General features: G+C 49.0%; 1 protein-coding gene across 1 annotated transcript in view; it reads right to left on the bottom strand.

Annotated features, from left to right (window-relative positions):
- KNTC1 (kinetochore associated 1) overlaps positions 1 to 20,285 on the bottom strand; it is a 792,142-nt gene that overhangs the window by 215,706 nt on the left and 556,151 nt on the right. Inside the window, exons 41-42 of the mRNA XM_082256649.1 lie at positions 331 to 459; positions 128 to 244 (exon numbers count right to left, since the gene is read on the bottom strand). Of these exons, the coding sequence (XP_082112775.1) occupies positions 128 to 244; positions 331 to 459 (246 nt within the window). The remainder of the gene's footprint in view (positions 1 to 127; positions 245 to 330; positions 460 to 20,285) is intronic.

A 20,285-nucleotide genomic window follows, 5' to 3' on the forward strand; every position in this document is an offset into this window, starting at 1 on the left:
AAAGAGTAAAACGTTTTCGATTTGATTTTAGAAGCAAGCATTGTGTTTTGTCTTTAAAAGGTTATCTGTAGAATAACTATAGTTCATAACCTAAAATCATTATAAAATCATTACATGGAAAACTTACTCCAAAGCTACTGAGCTCGATACCCCATTCAGCATCAGTTACAAGCTCTTGAAATTTCTTTCTTTCTTCATTTTCATGACATATTAATGCAAGCTGGGCTCCAACGACAGCTACTGCCTGCATATGACATTTGTTAGTGAAGAACTTTCAATAAAGAAAAAAAATAAAAATTACAAGTGTTGTGTAAATAATCTGGAACATACCAGAACCTTGTTGTAGTTTTGCCATGTGTTGTTTATGACATCCCACAGCTTTGTGAAAACTTCTGTCTTGGGTAGAAGTGTGCAATAACCCAGTGCAAGATTGCAGTCCACTATACGGCAATTAAAAACCTGAAGACACAAATAAACAAAATAAATCAATCATGAATAGTACAAAAAAAAAAGGGACATTTTTGACTTACCGAAAAAACCCATATCTCTGCGTTCATGGACGGGCACAGCGCCTTACGATTCTTGACTATTGGGTTATATTGCCTCCTACAGGAGAAGAACACTTGGCAGAATAAGAACTTGGCTACGCCTATGGGTAGTGCCAGGAGGTATACGCCCCCCTCTCTGCTACAGGTACTCCGTTTTGTTACAAGCAGTATCAAAAGTATTACAACTCCATAGAAGGGTGTCAAAAAAATGGATTTTTGTAAAATCTTATCGTAAAATCCTTTTCTCTTAAGCTCATTGACAGACGCAGTCCTCTTGATTAATAACATATTGGTTATACTGCCCTCTACAGGAGTAGGACACTAGACGGAAGGAAAAGGTTCTGGCCACACCCTAGGGGCAGTCCCAGAGGGTATATCCTCTCTCTCTCTGCAACAGGTAGTCAGTTATGTCACAAAGCAGTGTTAGAGAATTTAACCCAACCCAACTCAAAAACAGAGGGGCGGGTACTGCGTCTGTCAATGAGCTTAAGAGAAAAGGATTTTACGGTAAGATTTTACAAAAATCAATTTTTCTCTGTCGCTCATTGAGAGACGCAGTCCTCTTGATTAATAACATATTGGGACGTCCCAAAGCAGTGCCACAAATGAGGGGTGGGATAACAGAAATCAAAATCCAGAAGGCCCAACCGGAGCCAACCAGCCAACAAACCCTCGAGATAGACCAACGGTATCCTCAAATTGCGGCCTGCAGAACCTTGCGGCCAAAAGAGGCATCCGACGATGCCATCACATTAACTTTATAAAATTTTGTAAAGGTATGAACCGACGATCAAGTAGTCGCCTTGAAAACCTGGACCACTGACGCCTGATGGCGGAAGGCCCAGGAAACACTAAGCGCCCGAGAAGAGTGCGCCTTAACAGGGAACGGAGGATCCCGACCCTTAATAGAATAAGCCTGTACCACCGTCTGTCTGATCCATCTAGAGATGGTCGCGGCAGAAACAGGCAGCCCCTTTCTAGGGCCATACGTGATCACAAAAAGTGAATCCGTTTTACGAAACGAGTTCGTAGTAGTCAAGTGTACCCCGATTGTCCGAACCATATCCAAGGAGTGTAATGCAAACTCCCAAGGATGGCTAGGCTTAGGACACAGGGAAGGTAACACAAAATTCTCATTCAGATGAAACTCTGAAACCACTTTAGGAAGGAAGGATGGATTCGGACGAAGAACCACCTTATCCCTATGAACCACCAGATATGGGGAACGACAGGATAATGCGGCCAGTTCTGACACCCTGCGTTCAGAAGTAATGGCCACCAAGAAGGCCACCTTCTGGGATAACGTAAGCAAGGGAATCTCCCTGATATCTTAAAAGGGAGGTTTCTGAAGAACCGACAACACAAAGAAGATTGCTAACGCTGAAAACCTGACCCTTGATAGTGCTCAAGGACAGTTTCTGCTCAACCCCCTGTTCCCGAAAGGCCAAGATTCGGGTCACCGAATAAGTACGTGGAGGAAATCCAAGAGATTCACCCCACGCAATATAAGACTTCCATGTGCTGGAAGTGGCTTTCCTTGCTTTAACTAGAGGTAGGAATAACTGAAGCTGACAATCCCTTGTCCCTCAGTACCTGGGTCTCAATGGCCAGGCCATTAAGCCAGCGATTGTAAAGCAAGATGGAAGATTGGTCCCTGAGACCGCAGATCCTCCCTGAGAGGAAGTCTACAAGGAGCGTCCGCAACTAGCCTCACCAAGTCGGCGTACCAGGCTCAACGAGGTCAGTCCGGAGTTACCAGGATAACTGGAATTCCCTCCACCTCTATCCTGCGAAGAAGTTCCCGCAGTAACTTGAGAGGATGGAAGGCATACCGTAGCTGATACTGCCCCCACGGGGCGATCAGCGCGTCCGCTAGAGGATCGCGGGCGCGAGCTACAAACCTCCGCACTTTCCTGTTGAGCCGAGACGCCAACAGATCCACATCCGGGGTGCCTCAATGAAGGGACAGCTAGTGAAATACCTCTGGATGAAGAGGCCATACCCCTTGATCCAGAATCTGACGGCTGAGATAATCTGCCTGCCTATTTCCCACCCCCCGGAGTGAATACTGCGGAGAGAGCCGGAACCAACCGTTCCGTCCAACGAAAGATGCTGGTCATTTCGATGGCCACCAGAACACTCTAGGTGCCCCTTTGGTGATTGACATAAGCCACGACCGTGACATTGTCCGATTGGATCCGAACCGGGCTGCCCTGGAGCTGCTCGGTCCAGTAAATCAGACGAAGTCTGATCGCTCTCAGTTCCGATACCTTTATTGGTAACCTGGATACTATCGGAAGGAATGACTTCCCCTGGTTGAGCATCAGAGACCGAAGCCACCAGACCAGAGACTCCCTGGTCCTCTCGCTCAACCGGATCCGATTGTCCAGAGAATCGAGATTCCAATTCCATTTGATAAGAATCTCCTCTTGGAGAATTCGGGTATGAGACTGGGCGAACGATACTGCCTCTAAGGAGGCCACCATCAGTCCCAGCCAGTTGACGGACCAGCAACATCCGAATCGTTGACTGAATCTTCTGGAGTTTCTCCGCAAGGAGAAACACCTTGCCAAGGATTTATCCAAAATTAGGCCCAGATAGTTCAGTCTCCTGGTGGGAACCAGGGATGATCTTTGGGAAAAGCGAAGAAAACGCTGATGTCCTGCGAAGATGGGGATATGAAGATAGGCATCCTAAATGTCTATGGATGCCAGGAAAACGGAATTTTTGTAAAATCTTACCTGTAAAATTCCTTTCTCTGAGTCCTCCGACAGTCGCCGCCTCCTCTAAGTCATTACAATTGGGGTATTGTCCACCTATCCGTAGGAATAGCTAGGCATATAGACTTAGTCAAAAGACAAAAGGCATTAGCATGTACACACCCACGGGGGCTGTCCCATCTGGTCAATACCCCCCCTGCATCACCACTCCCAACTCAGTTTGGTAGCATAGCAGTAGGTAATAAGAACCCCAAAAAGAGGGGCGGGGGCGGCGACTGTCGGAGGACTCAGAGAAAGGAATTTTACAGGTAAGATTTTACAAAAATTCAGTTTTCTCTTATGTTCTCCGACAGTCGCCGCCTCCTCTAAGTCATCACAATTGGGATGTCCCAAAGCAGTATAGACATGAGGGGTGGGAGACGCAACCGTAGAAAAGGCAACACAGTACCCACATCAGAGAAAGGAATCTTACATGCACTGTAAGAACCAACTGGGCAACAGCCAAAAAAACAATGCTCAACAGGAGCAACAGCCCAGGAAAGCAAATGCCAACAGCCAGGGACCCAGAGAAAAAAAATCAAGGGTCCATCATGGCACTGCCGCACTGAGAACTTTGCGGCCAAAAGAAGCATTAGCTGATGCCAGAACGTCTACTTTGTAGAACTTGGAAAAGGTGTGCACCGACGACCAAGTCGCCGCCTTGCACACCTGGGCCACCGAGGCCCGATGCCAATAGGCCCAGGAAGTACTCAAAGACCTGGTAGAGTGCGCCTTAACAGGGGGGGGCGGAACCCGTTCCTTCAAGGCGTAAGCCTGCTCAATGGTCTGTCTGATCCATTTGGCAATAGTCGCTGCGGACGCAGCCATGCCCTTCCGAGGTCCCTCAGGAAGGACAAAGAGGGAATCCGTCTTCCGAAAGGATTCCGTAGACTTCAGATAAACCCTGATCGCCCTAACAACATCCAAAGAATGCAAGGCAATCTCCTTTGGATGTTTAGGCTTCTTACAAAGCGAAGGTAGGACAATGTCCTCATTAAGGTGATAATCGGAGATCACCTTGGGAAGGAAGGATGGGGGTGGTCGCAAAACCACCTTATCCCTGTGAATTATCAAGTAAGGGGAGCGGCAAGACAACGCCGCCAGCTCCGACACTCTGCGAGCCGAAGTGATCGCCACAAGGAAAGCAACCTTTTTTGACAGCAGAGGCAACGATATCTCCCTGATATTCTCGAAGGGAGCACGCTGCAATGCGGACAGGACCAAATTCAAGTCCCATGGAGGTAAAGGCTCCTTTCTGGGAGGAGCCAAATGTCGCACACCTTGAATGAATGTGCGCACCAAGGAATGAGACGCCACAGGGCGTTGGAAAAGGACCGCCAGTGCTGACACCTGGCCCTTAATCGTGGCCAGCGCCAGGCGCTGATTCACTCCAGACTGGAGGAAAGCCAAGATTCTCGACACCGAGTAAGAACGAGGAGAAAACCCCCTGGACTCACACCAGGTGAAGTAGGCCTTCCAGGTACGGTAATAGATCTTACCAGAGGAAGATTTCCTAGCCTTGATCAGGGTAGGAATAACCTCAGGAGATAGACCCTTGTCCTTCAAGACCTGGGTCTCAACAGCCAGGCCGTTAAAGCCAGCGACCGTAAAGCAGGGTGGAAGATCGGACCTTGAGACAGAAGATCTTCCCGTAGAGGCAGGCACCACGAAGGTGCCACCGCCAGGTGAACAATGTCGGCGTACCAGGACCGGCGCGGCCAGTCCGGTGCCACCAGAATCACCATGTGCGGTTCCGAGGTCAATCTGCGAAGGAACCGGGATAGCAACTGAATCGTCGGAAAGGCGTACATCAGACGATACTGATGCCAAGGGGCCACCAACGCATCCGAGGCGTCCGCCAACGGATTGCGCGTTCTTGCCACAAAGCTTTCCACCTTTTGGTTTAGCCGGGATGCGAAAAGACCCACATCTGGGGATCCCCACTTTGCACACAGCATCTGAAAGACTTCCGGGTGCAGGGACCATTCCCCCTGGTCCAGGGTCTGGCGGCTCAGATAGTCGGCCTGACAATTTTCCACACCCGGAATGTGAACTGCCGAGATCGCCGGGACATGAGTCTCGGCCCAAGACAGAATTTCGGTCACCTCCCGGGCCGCTCGAGCACTCCTGGTGCCCCCTTGGTGGTTGATGTAAGCCACCGCGGTAGCATTGTCCGTCTGTACACGAACAGGCAGGCCCTGGAGACGGTCCGACCACTGGAAGAGACAGAGTTTTATTGCTCTTAGTTCCAAGCACATTTATCGGGAGGCAGGATTCCTCCTCCGACCAAGTGCCCTGGGCAGACAGGTTGCCCAGGACTCCACCCCAGCCCGACAGGCTGGCGTCCGTGGTAACCACTGTCCAAACCACCGGGCGGAAGGACTTGCCTTCCGCCACCGCCGGGGACTGGATCCACCACAGAAGAGCCAATCTGGTCTGGCGACTCAAGGAGACATCCAGATCCAAGGACTGAGGAAGTCTGTCCCACCTGGCCAGGATCTCCGTCTGGAGAACCCGCGTGTGGAACTGGGCAAAGGGAATTGCCTCAAAGGCCGACACCATCAACCCCAGGCCCACATGCAAGAACATCTTTGCCTGAGCAGAGTCCAGAACCATTCCCAGATAGGGAAGGCGAAGCGACGGAGACAACGCTGATTTCTGAATGTTGATGGTCCATCCAAACTCCTGGAGCGTCTGTACCGTGATGGACAGGTCACGCACAAGGTCCTGGCTTGCCCTTGATCTCAGAAGCAGATCATCCAGGTACCCCAGAACCGCAATGCCCTGGGCTCGTAGCAGGCCCAGGACCGGTGCCAACACCTTGGTGAAGACCCTTGGAACAGAAGCGAGACCGAAAGGTAATGCCACAAACTGGTAGTGGTCCTCTGCGATGGCAAACCGAAGGTACCGCTGATGACCCTCGAAAATGGGGATGTGCAGGTACGCATCCTTCAGATCTATCGAAGCCAGGAATTCTCCCGGACTCAAGGAGGCCACAACCGAACGGAGAGACTCCATTCGAAACTTTCGAACACGCACAAAGCGGTTCAGCGCTTTCAGGTCCAGAATAGGACGCACTTTGCCCTCCTTCCTGGGCACAGTGAACAGATTCGAATAAAACCCCCGAAACCTGTCCCGATGAGGCACCGGGACAATCACTCCCTGAGCAAGCAGGTCCTGCACCGCCTGATGCAAATCCTGCAGACGCCCCGGAAGCAGATGAAGATTGGAGGGAAAGAATCTGTTCGCCGGCCTGGAAAGGAATTCGATCTTGTAACCTGATCGAACGATTTCCTGGACCCACCTGTCCGATATCCGGAGCAGCCAAGGTTGAAGGAAACCGCGCAAACGTCCCCCCACCCCTGAAATGGGTGAGGGCGCCCCTTCAGGCAGAGGTGGATTGTCCCACCGAGCCGGCGTTGCCGGTCTTCTGCTTACCCGCCCAGGGCTTCTTCTGGTTGCTCTGGGCCTTGAAGGGCTTGCCCTTGGATTGGTTCCGAAAGGCACGAAAGGACTCCTGAGTGGATCTAGGCGCAGAACCCCGCTTGCCTCGGAAAGACTTGTTCTTCGGGTTCTGGGGTAGCATAGTGCTCTTGCCCCCCGTGACGCCTTTCACCAGGGTATCCAACGCCTCGCCAAAAAGGCGAGAGCCAGCATAGGGAAAATAAGCAACTGTTTTCCGTGAGGACTGGTCAGCCGACCAGCTCTTCAGCCATATCAGTCGCCGGTTAAGCACCGCGACACTCGAGAGGCGAGCCACCAAGGGGGCCTCATTTAAGGCTGCATCACACAAATACATGACTCCTTGGTGGATCTGGTCCACCATTTCCAGTCGGGCAGGCGGCACATCATCAGACACTAGGTTGCTTCTAAGCACCTTGATCCAATCAGCTACCGCCTGAGCCACCATAACGGACGCGAAAACGGGTTTGAGCAACGAACCCGCCACCGTATAGGAATGGCGGGCTAGAGACTCCAACCGCCGGTCCGTGGGATCCCGGAAAACCGGAGTATCCTCAGTAGGAACCAAGGTAGCCTTGTTCAGCACGGCCACAGTGTGATCTACCTGTGGAGGCACACACCATCGCGATTCCGTAGCCGGCGCAAAAGGATAAAGCAATTTGAACCGACTAGGCACCACGAATGGACGTTTAAACATGCGCCACATTTCATTAACAGTGTAATGAAATTCAGCTGGGCAGGGAAAAACCTGCGCAGACTTGCGGGCCCTGTGCGTCCCAAAAGAGGACACAACGCCCAGAGGACTGGGCTCATCCTCTAAATGCAAGGTTTCTTTTACAGAAACAATCAACTCATCCATGGTCGCCCGTTCTTCAGGCGACCCAGGGGAGGATGTGTCAACACCCTCAATTTCAGCCTCCCCTTCAGACCCCGGGGGGGCCAAGGATGAGCGGGACCCTGAAAAGGGCACGCTTGCAGCAGCAGCAGCCATATCCCCATCTGAATCAGAAGAGAGAGACAGCCTGGGCCGTTTTCTCGCGGCCCGTTCAGACATCAGCATTTCCATATTTGCCACTAAAGTCGCAACTACAGCAGCCAAATCAGGTCGCAGCGGAGCCACAGGAGAACTGGGGCCCCCCACTAAAGCTGGAGGAAACTTGCTTTCCTGAGAATCCATGGCACAAGACAAGAAAAAAATTACAGTGCAAAAAATGATGTGCTGTCCCCTTAAATAGTGCTGCGGAGTGCGCAGCCCACCGCTACTGTCACAGCTATGAAGACCCCCAAAAGGAGAAATAAAAAACGGAGCCAGAAGCAGTATACAGAAGGAGACCGAGAGAGATGCAGTGCAGAGCCCGCAGATCGTTGCTACCTGTGTCCTTTGCTGCCTGAGAGGAAAAGGAAATGCTGCTGGAAGGGGCTGGCTATAAGCCAGACCTCAGGGAAAATGGCTGCCCATAGGAAATGCATTGGAGGCTTCACTAAGATGGCCGCCGACATGCGGCCGAACCGATCGTTCTACAGCCCACAAAATGGCGGCGGAGGGCGCCAAAACGATCTGTATACTCGCCCCAGAGGGGCCATATCCATGTGCAGTAAAAAACATGACGGACCGCGCGAACATACCCCCGCAGCGGTCGCCGCACAACACTCACGTCTGTACCCCCAACATGCACCTAAGGTGACACAGGGACAGGGACCCCCAGTAAAAGACATACAAATTTGTACAAAACGAACCCCGCAGGGATCGCAGAGGGAGTCACACAGGCACAGACATGGGGACACACAGCAACACAGACTGCCACCCCAAACAGAGGTCCCACACAGAAAAGTACTTACCTGTACCCGATGGTGTGGGGGAGCCTCTATGCACGGATAAACCTCTGTCCTCTCCTGACAGGGAGTGCCGTGAGCCAGGGACATGACGCTGCAGCAGCGCAGACGAGTCCTGTGAGGTAGCCACCTCACGGCTGCATCCCTGCAGCGAACAGGGATGGGTCGTTCATAATGCCAGGGCGAACCATAGCTGAACGCTCGATGGCGGGCTGGGGGTCCATCTGACCCTCAGTGCCCTGGAGAACCAGGGCGGCCAGTCCGAATCCCAGCACCGCATGATCCATCTTCATCCGAAGAATAAACTAACACTAAAGCTGACAAAATAAACAGCTAGTAAAGTGAGAGAAAAAAACTGACATTTTTCAAAGAAAATCAAATGAAAGATATAGGAAGGCTGAGACTGAAGCCCCAGCACAAGGGAGCCTGGCTATTCCTGATTGCTAGGCAAACTAAAACTGAGTTGGGAGTGGTGATGCAGTGGGGGGGGGGTATTGACCAGATGGGACAGCCCCCGTGGGTGTGTACATGCTAATGCCTTTTGACTAAGTCTATATGCCTAGCTATTCCTACGGATAGGTGGACAATACCCCAATTGTGATGACTTAAGAGGAGGCGGCGACTTTCGGAGGACGTAAGAGAAATCCCCCTGATGCAGGGAGGCCACCACTGTTCGGATGGACTCCATCTTTCCCAAGTCCAGAATTTGGACGCACCTTGCCCTCTTTCCTGGGTATTGTGAACAGGTTCCAATAGAACCCCTGAAAACGTTCTATCCAAGGAACGGGAACAACCGCTCCCTGTAGCATACGAATGTTGGGAGGGACGAATCGCACCGGTAGAAGTGATCGAATACTTGATCTTGTTTCCCGACCGTATGACCTCTTGAACCCCTTTGTCCGGGATTCAGGAAAACCATGGATCTGGAAACCGGTGAAGACGTCCCCCCACCCCAGAGATGGGTGGGGGCGCATCAGGCTGTCTTAGCAAGAGAGTGCTCTTGCCCCCCAGTGAGATCCTTTATAATCTCACCCAAACAGGCGATCCCCTTGAAAGGGGAGATTAGCCAACCCATTCTTGAAACTAAACCAATGGCAACCACTGGCCTAGGTTCGACCCTATCAGGGAAAAAATGAAGTGGGATTCCGCTTTCACTCTTCAATCCACCGGATCCCTAAAGGACGGAGCGTGCTCCAATGGGATAACAGTGGCTTTATCTGGAAATCGGTGAGTCCACCACTGGTGGTACCGTCCATTTTTTAAGGAGGGATTCCTCAAACAGATAGCGCCTAGCCATGCGTTTGGAAATAGCAGGGGTACGTTTCAGACGACCCCATTTGGGCAAAGGAAAATCCTTCGCCATTTTGGTGAGCTAACTAGCACCAAAAAGGAATTTCAGTCTCAGCTACCTCTGCCGGTGTAACCTCAAGACTTAAGGTTTCCCAGAGACACAACAAGTGCATCCACCAACGCTTCTTCTTGTGCTATGGCGGAGGCAGAGACGTCCTCCTCACTGTCTGAGGAGATCTTACCTGAGACAACAGCCCCAGAAGAGGGACCTGCAGCTGCGATGACCAGCTCAGAATCTGTATCTGAAGTATCAGATGAAATAGTGGTAGGCGGGGGTCGCTTTCTGGACCCCCGTCCCTGACAGGCCACCTCCACCCGGGATACCAAAGACTCCAAAACTGCTGATAATGCATCAATTACAAGTGGGGCACTGGAGGGTCCTGCGGCCACCTCGAGGGGATCAGGTGGGGATACATGTGTGGCAGGGTCCATGATTATACAAGACACTTGCCAGCAACAAAAAAATAATTGCAATGAAAAAAACTTTTTTTTTTTTTGTAATCCCCCAGCGCAACAGCGCCCCTCAGTGTTACCTGCTTTGGACCCCACAAAGAGAGAGAGACCCCAAGGCTCACCACCTGATGCACAGAAGTTTCTATCAACCTGCTCCCAGCACTGTCTGTTACAGACAGGAAGCCTTTGGCTCCTTTTCCCGGGTAAAGGAGGCGGCTCCGCCCCTTTACACACCCTCCGGCGCCTCCCAATTACTCCTCGAAGTGTTTGGTCATCTCAAACATGGCCGCCCCCATGCTGGAGACACGAGGCTACGCCAAGATGGCGGCCCCGCGCGACCTACGGGAAAATGGCGGCGGCCTGTGGAGTATGGCAGCGGCTTGTGGCAAGATAGCGAAGGCCTGCGGGAGGTAGTCACCGGCCTGTACGGCCTGTGGGAGGATGGCGGCCTGCGGATGGCGGTATTCCAGGCACAGGCATCGGCCTGTATTGCAACCTTATCAGGTAGGATGCTATCACCCTTATACATGGCCATCATCACAGTAATGCCCCACTGACTTCAGTCATGTTCCCTTAACAGTGCTCACTCATACAGTGACTTTAGATAGTCAGCTCCCAAACCAAGCCTCCTGGTTTCTTATTCACAAAATCACACTCAATTGGGGGATCTGTGACACCTGTTATAGGATAGAGGGGGGACCCAGAAACATGAGCGTCCGACCATCCCAGGGAGGGGCCCGCGTCCACCAACAAACCCGACAGGGGGAGAGGGGGAACATTTTACTCACCATACCGGAACCAGGCGGGCGCCAACTCCTGACAGAACCCCTCTCCACCGGGGTGGGGGGGCTGTCGACCAATACGGACACCGTGACTCAGTTTCCAACTGGTCGTCGGCGTCCAGGCGAGACGTTTAACTCGCAGGGTCAGTCCCCGTCCAGTGGGACTATGTCGCGGCAGACCCAGCGCGGAGCTAGGGCCTGCACGCGCTCGCAGGCTGACTGGGGTGACCACTGGATCTCAACATCCAGCCCGTCGCCCAGTTTCAGCGTACTTGCTTGAAGATCTCACAGGAACAACTGGAGAAAAAAAGCTGCCTAATAAAAAGTTTTTCTAAAAAATCCTGCCAGGACCAAGATCCCAGCAAGGAACTTAGGTCCTTACTCCTAACTAGACAGAAAAAACTGACTTCCTGTAGCAGAGAGAGAGAGGATATACCCTCTGGGACTGCCCCTAGGGTGTGGCCAGAACGTTTTCCTTCCGTCTAGTGTCCTACTCCTGTAGAGGGCAGTATAACCAATATGTTATTAATCAAGAGGACTGCGTCTGTCAATGAGCGACAGAGAAATCCCATTTTCTCTTCTCAATTGGGACATCCCAAAGCAATGCCAAAAAAGAGGGGTGGGACAACAAAAAATCCCAAGGCTAAACATTAACCAACCAGGTAGTAGGAGCTCAGCAAAAAACAACTGGAGCCCACCTGAACAATACACCCCCAAAGAGGGAACAGACCCGCTAAACAGCAGCCTGCAAAACCTTGCGGCCAAAGGAAGCATCCGCAGATGCCAACAGATCCACTTTATAGAATTTAGTAAAAGTGTGCACTGATGACCAAGTGGCCACCTTGCAAACCTGCGGCACTGGCGCCCGATGACAGAAGGCCCAAGAAGCACTAAGCGCCTGAGTAGAGTGCACGGTTACAGGGAAAGGAGGAACCTGACCCCTGATTGAATAATTCTGAGTCACCGTCTGATCCATTGTAAAATGGTCGCAGAAGAAGCGGACAGCCCTTTTCTTGGCCCATCCATGAGCACGACCTCAGAAAAGACTCCGTACCTGCCAGATACACCCAAATCGCCCGAACCACATCCAGGGCATGCAACGCAACTTCCTTAGGATGTTTGGGCCTGGAACACAGGGACGGCAACACAATTTGTTCATTCAAATGGAAATCAGACTACTTTAGGAAGGAACGATGGACATGGGCAAAGAACCACTTTATCTTTGAGGACCACCAAGTACCAAGTAAGGAGTAGGACAATAGAACGCCGCTAGTTTCGACACCCTACGAGCAGAGGTGATAGCCACCAAAAAGGCCACCTTCTGGGATAGCGTAAACAGGGGAATCTCCCGAACATTTTCAAAGGGAGACTTTTGGAGAACTGAAAGCACCAGGTTTAGTTCCCAGGGCAGACACACATGTCGAACCCCTTGAATAAAGGTACATACCAGGGGTCGTTGGAAAAAAGACCGCAAAGGCTGACACCTGGCTCTTGATAGTACTCAAGACCAATTACTGCTCAACCCTCAGTTGAAGGTCAAGACCCGAGCCCCAAAAAAAGAGCGACGGTGAACACCAATCGACTCACACCACGAAATGTACGATTTCCACTTACGATGGTAGATCTTACTAGAGGTAGACTTCCTAGCTTTCAGCAGTGTCAGAATCACCGACCTAGGCAAACCTCTATCTTTCAGCACCTAGCTTTCAACAGACAAGCCGTCAAAGCCAGTGACTGTAAAGCAGGATGGAAGTTTGGCCCTTGGGACAACAGATCCTCCCTGAGAGACAGTCTCCAAGGGACGTGAGCGACAAGCCGCATCAGGTTGGCATACCAAGACCGGCAAGGCTAGTACAGGGCCACTATAATGACCAGTATCTCTTCTGCCTCGATTCTGCACAAGAGCCTCAGCAGAAACTTGAGATGAGGGAAAGCATAGATCAGACAATACTGGCCCCATGGGGCCACTACAGCGTCTGTGGCAATCCGCCAGAGGATCCCGTGACGTTGCCACAAACTTCAGAACTTTTCTGTTGAGCCAGTACGCCAACAGATTCACCTCGGGGGTGCATATCTGATGAAATACGTCCAGGTGAAGGGACCACTCCCCTTGGTCTAACGCCTGCCGACTGAGAAACTCCACTGCCTGCCAGTTTTCCACTCCTGGAATGTGTATGGCAGAGAAGGCTGGAACGAAGCGTTCTGCCCACCGGAGAATGCTGGCTACTTCCAGGGCTGCCAACACACTTCTTGTTCCACCCTGGTGATTGATATAAGCCACCGCCGTGGCATTGTCTGACTGAATCCTCACTGTAAGCCCCCAAAGTCGATCTGTCCAGTGATTCAAGCACAGTCTGAAAGCCCGGAGTTCCAAGACATTTATCGGTAGTCTGGACTCTTTCAGTGTCCAAATACCCTGAGCAGAGCTCTGACCCAGGACCCTTCCCCACCTGGACAGACTGGCATCTGTGGTGACCACTGTCCAATACAAAGGGAAAAACAATTTGCCCAGGCAAAGCCGGACTTGATTGTCCAGAGACTTCGGACACTTGTCCCATTTGACCAAGAACTCCCTTTGCAGGAACCTTGTATGGAACAGTGCAAACGGAACCACCTCAAAAAGGTAGATACCATAAGGCCCAGCTCCTGCATGCAAGTCTGCAGGGATGACCATCTGCTGGACAGCAGGAGATGAATCGCAGCATGCAACTTCTGGAGTTAGTCCAGAGGAAGGAACACTCTGGCCAGAGCTGAATCCAGAGTAAGACCCAGATAATCTAATATTCTGGAGGGAATCAGAGCAGACTTCTGGTAATTCAGAACCAAACTTCCTCAGGGTCTGTATAGTGATCTCCAAGACTCAGTTCGCAAGAGGAGGTCGTCCAGATAGCCCAGTACTACAATCCCCCTATTTCCACCATAGGTGGAAAGAAAGAAAATTGCTTAATCTCTCCTGTAGCGCTATTGTGTTCTACCAGCGGAGAGCCTTATCTGTTGGCAGAACACAATGATTCGTTTTGCCAGCTATACCCAACAGGCTGGTTGAACACAAGTCAATGAATAGATAAACTTGTGTACAAACAGGGTGCCATACATGGATCTAAATTTGTCTGATCCCCGCTGAGCCTGTTGAATTTTGATACATATTTGGCCAATAAACATAAGATGATTTGCCTACTAATGGTGAAATTTAGCTGCAAACACTGCCAAACCAACCAGTGGGGTAGAATGGATTGTCTGACATTATTTCCTGGATAATCACTACAGTCTACCTTACAATAAAGCCGGTGCGAGTGCCGTCTACTCTTTCCACAAACACAATGGAAAGCATTTTTGACTTTTTTTTTTCTTAACCTATTAACCTTTATAGCACCAGAGGTTAAAAAATAAAATAAAAATAGAGTCACTCTTACCGGTAACGTCTTTTCCAGTAGTCTTTCAGGACAGCCACCTTTGAGAGACCTTGGCTCCTCCCTTCACAGGAAACACCGCCCCATCCAAACAGATTTAAGCCCCATGTTAGCCGGTGCCCTTCAGTTCTCTAAGAGTACCTCCGGCCAGCTGGGGAGACACAAGGACATATCATACTAACCTTATTTTCCTGACCGTTTTTAGTCCAGACCTTCTTGAGGTGGGTAAAGGTGCTGTCTTGAAAGACTACAGGAAAAGTTGTTACCTTTAGGAGCTACTATATTTTTCCTCAATCGTCTTTTAGGACAGCCACCTTTGAGAGGATAAGCGAGTACTTACTCTTACGGTGGGACCACTGCTTGAAGGACTTTGCGTCCAAAAGCCTGATCTTTAGCAGACAACAGTTTAAACCTGTAGTGCTTAGTAAAGGTTGAAAAACTGGACCAGGTTGCTGCCCGACAGATCTGCTCCGGGGTAGCACCAGCTCTTTCCGCCTGGGAAGTTGCTATAGCCCTAGTGGAATGTGCACCGATACCTACTGGGGCCTCCTTCCCGCTTGAAGCATAGGCCTGGCTGATGGCAAACTTGAGCCATCTGGCCAAAGAATGTCTAGAGGCTTTAGAACCTCTATAAGAGCCAGCAAATAGAACAAAAAAGGAACCAGACTTCCTAAATTCCTTCGTACGATCCATGTACTGAAGGACACACCTTCTAGCATCTAACTTATGAAAATGATTCTCCTGTTCATTTACAGGATTGGAACAGAAGGTTGGTAAAACGATTTCTTGGTCTCTATGAAGCTTCGAGACTACTTTTGGTTAAAAAAAGCCGGATCTGTTCTAAACAGAATACGATCTGAAAAAACTTGAAGAAAAGGAGCTTTAATAGAAAGAGCTTCAAATTCACTAACCCTTCTGGAGGTAGTGATCGCCACAAAAAGAACTGTCTTGAGGGTTCAAAACTTTACCGCACAAGATTGAATAGATTCAAACGGCTATCCTAAGAGAGCCTGCAGAACCACAGGGGAAAAGAAAGACTACTTACTAGTCTTTGCCTGTTTAAGGCCTTAAAGAAGCAAACCACCCAAGGGTTTTCAGCTAAGGATACTTCTAGAAAGACCCTTATTGCGCAGACTTAGCCTTTTAGGGTGCTGACAGCTAAACCTTTATCTGCCCCCCTTTGTAGAAATTTCAGCACTGTCACTAGAATACCTACACATCTAAGGAGCTCCCCGCGCTCCAGCTGTTAAAGAGCTTCCAGGTCTTAAGGTAAATGGCCCACGTTTCCTTTTTCCTGCTACTAAGCAGAGTAGCCACCAAGTGATCGGAAAACCCCTTGCTTTTCAGCAATTCTTCCTCAGAATACAGGCTGAGAGATTCCAATGCTCCACCTGGGGACAGGAAACCGGGCACTAAAAAAGAAGGTCCTCCCGAATTGGTAGAATCCAGGGAGGGTTCCACTGCCAGACCTTTCAGGACCGTAAACCATAGTCTCTTGGGCTAATGTGGTGCTACGAGGATCAGGGTAGTGTCATCCTCCTGAAACTTTCTTAAAACCAACGGTAATAATACAGGCAGAGGGAAGGCATAGCATTTGTAGAAATGCCAACTCTGAGCGAGTGCCTCCACTCCCAGTGCCCCCTCCCCCCTGTTCAAGGAGAAGTAGAGCCGCGTTTTTGTGTTTTGCTGAGAGGCAAACAGATCCATGCACGGGACCCCCCCCTCCCATCTCTGACCTCCCCCCCCCATCTCTGAGTGATCAACCTGAAGACATCCTGATTGAGGATCCAGTCTCCTTCTCAAAGTTTTTCTGCTCAGAAAATCGGCCAATTGGTTCAATTCTCCCTTTAGGTGAACCACCGACAGGGAAAGCACTTGAGCTTCGGTCCACTGAAAAAATTACTTCTGCCAGAACCCACAGAGACTTGCTTTTTGTTCCCCCTTGTCGGTTGACATAAGCAACTACTGCGGAATTGTCTGAGCAGACCTGTACATTGTGTCCCTGTAGTCCTATCTGGAAAACCTCCGAGAGCCAGTTTGACTGCTCTCAGTTCTCTCCAATTTGAAGATTGCTTGGAATCTGTCCCCCCAGGACCCCTGCTCGAGCTGGGAGTCCAGGTGTGCGCCACACCCTGTCCCACTTGTGTCCGTAGTGATGACTATGGACACTGGTGGAACCCAAGCGAGACCCTGAGACAGCTTTAAGACATTTCTCCACCACCAGAGGGATCTTTTTATACGTACCGGTAGGTGCTCTAAGGAATCCAGGGAACCCTGAGTGCAGTCCCATACCTCTAGGATGAACAGTTGTAGAGGGCGAAAGTGGAGGCCCGCCCACTGTACCGCTGGGACTGCAGCCGTTCGTGACCCCAGTGCCGACATGGCTTGCCTTACTAATACAGGTTTATTGCTTTGTAAAAGGCCCATGATTCTGTATCTTCAAACTTATTTCTTAGAGAAGAAGAACCTTTTGAAGTAAGGAATCTATTTCGTAGCCCAAAAAGGTGACCCTTTGTGCAGGTACCAGATTCGATTTTTTCAGATTCAGGAGCCACCCCAGGCTCTATAGGAATCGGCTTGTCAGAAGGTCCCTGGACAGCTTCTCCTAAGATGGGGCAAACAAGAGCAGATCGTCCAGGTAGGCAATGAGCGAAATGCCTCTGAGTCGCAAACAAGCCAAGGCTTCTGCCATGATTTTGGTGAAAATGCGGGGTGAAGGGGACAGGGGATGTATCGTGCCCTCTTCCGTCCTTATGGCCAACCTGAGAAAAGTCCGACACCCTTCTGATATGGGATAATGCAGGTAGGCGTCTTTCAGGTCTTTTGAGGCCATGAAGCAGTCTGGAGGAAGGATAGCCTTATAGAGAAGATTGAATCCATCCTAAATCTTTTGTAATCAAATCAAAACGTTTAAGGGCTTTAGGTATAGGATAAGTCTGTACTTGCCTGAAGGTTTCCGTACAACAAAAACATGGGATTAAAAACCTCCACCTAACTCTTTTGGTGGTACCTTCATCACGACCCTCTGTTCCTCTTTCAGGAAGGAAAGTAAGGCAGACGCCTTTTCTGTGCATCTTGGTAATTCGGTAATGAACATCCTGCGTGGACGGGGGGATGAAAATTCTAAAAGATAACCCCTTCTTATAATCCCGAAAATGAAATGACTGGAGGCAACTGCTTCCCACTGTGGGAGGAAGATCCCCAGTCTTCCCCCCACCGTATTCAACTCGTCATTGGGTTTTCCTGGGCTGTTCAGGAGGGCGAAAAATCCCAATAGTTTGAATTTTGATATTTGTGGCACCCGAGGAACAGCCATAAGAAGATCTTAGTCCATTCCTTTGGCTTGATTTGACCGCCTGATACAGGGGTCAAATCATTCTGGTAAACAGCCAGTAATCTCACTACCCTTGGGTGGAATTCCATTACTTGGTGGAGGCTATACAAGATCTGTATGAGCACGGGTGACCGAATATAAGGAACACTATATGGATTGGGATTGCATCCATACTTAATAGAGACATATATATTGATGCCCATAAGCGCACATATTTATTTTGGTTTAATCCATCTGGGAATATTAACTGTTTTAGCACTTTAAGCCTATTATTTATTGTGATCACTGTGGAATATTTAGGAGACCTTAGCCTCTCCTTTACAGAAACAGCTCTCAGCCCCTGGCCGTTTACCTCTAGGTTCCTGGAGATGTCTCCCCACTGGAGGAAACACCAGACCTGAAGGGCACCAGCTAACAGGGGGCTTAAATCTGTTTGGATGGGGGAGTGTTTCCTGCGAAGGGAGGAGCCAAGGTCTCTTAAAGGTGGCTGTCCTGAAAGAGGATTGGGGAAAAAATCTTCAATAAAAATATACACACAGTTCTTTATATCATAATATAAATCCTGACAGCATAATCTGACTACATTTTTCTAAATGGCACTTTTTTGAAGCTTTGAAAACATTATTTTGTTGCAAAAGCCCAACTAAAATACTTCAGTCAAGAAAAAGATAACAGGGTTTTGGCCAGTGACCTCCTTAATAAGGTTTTCCAGGGATTTGCTGGGTAGGTGCTTCCACACTTGTAAATTATGATTATGTGTATAGTTCTAACTATCTTATTTGCTGTATGTACTGTACACATATTCATTGTGAGCTATTATAATGTAACAATAAATTGACATGGGTGGATATTTGTTATTGGTTTGGATTCCTTTATGGTTATACAGCTTTGACAATAATAAAATGTTCCAAAAAAAAAAAAAAACCCACAAGAGAGAGCACTCTGCTGACCAACAACTGAGCAAGGCGGCCCATCACAAAGTAGGACCATTCTGGGTATTTAGTGTATAATATCTTTTAACTTGTCAACACAATAAAGTGGGTCTACATGCATAAACTCCTGCTGGAGGACAGAAGGATTATTTAGGTTAGATCAAAGATTTCCCCTTGGATCAAACATCTAAGATCTGGCAGATGGATGTGGTCGCGATAGCAGGTTGCAGGGCAACATCTGCAGGGAAGAATAAGGCCTTAAAATGGGCTTCAGGCCTTTTATCCACCAGGTCCACAAATGCAGGGATATCCTCAATAGGAACAGCTAGAATCTTTCCAAGACAAGAAATAGCTGGGTCCACCACAAGGAGAATCCACTTTTAAAAGGACCCCTACATAGTGTATTAATGGGCAAAAGACTGCACACGGGCAGTCTTTTTAAGGAACCCCTCCCATAGGGTATTAATGGGCAACAGACCAGTTGCAATAGGGAATGCACTGGAAAAGTCTTAACAGGCTAGGGGCCTTTTTTTATTTTTTAATCCAGTAGTTTTTTTTCTGTTTTTTGTATAGGTAAACAGATAAAGTAAAACAGATAATCCATATTACAAATATTTCTGCATAAAACAAAATCAAAGCTGTGCCACAGAAGAGGTTTTATAACTGAACAGCATTGCAAATATATCAAACAATAGTTTAACATATAAGAGTCAATCAAGTTATCCAATATAGTGCCCTTTCCAAAATCTTTTAGTAATAGTTATATGCTTTTGCAGACAGCATGGAGTAAATTTCAATATCTGAAAAACATCAAGATACAAACAAACCATCCTTTAAAAAAGCCATATGGCTCACAGTGACCTGTATAGAAATGCTTGCAATAATAAAGTTAGGTCTATTCAAGCACATTATGAATTAGTATTTCTATTTATTTAAATGACTGTTGGGTAACCAGTGCATTGGGTGCCCTGGCACTTACAATCGTGGGACCGAAAGTTTAATGCATTTCTGTGGACATTTCATGTTGGAGCACTCATTTTTATTTGGAAAAATAAATTAACCCAAATCCTTCACTTTTAAAACCTTGGCTGATGATGGACACCCATTCTTGTGCCACAAACAGGAGTTTGTTTGGGGCAACAACCTCAGCTAGAAAGTTCTCCTCGTCTAAGGTCATGAAAAAACAGACTTCAGGATCTAAAGTCTGCATAGTTTGATAGAGGTTATTAACCTGATGTTTGGCACACTGTAGGTTATTACATATGTTGTGTACATTTTTTCCTCACAGAGATGAGTATAATTCATCTTTGCCCTGCGTAGGAAGAACTAAAACCATTCAATCATTCATGCAGGAAGTGAGAATTCTGGTAAAAAGATCCAGCTGTAGTTTTTGTATATTTCGGATGGGAGGCCACGTGCTTT

This window comes from Pelophylax lessonae (genome assembly GCF_965119305.1).
Source record: "Pelophylax lessonae genome assembly, chromosome: 1".
Classification (NCBI taxonomy): domain Eukaryota; kingdom Metazoa; phylum Chordata; class Amphibia; order Anura; family Ranidae; genus Pelophylax; species Pelophylax lessonae.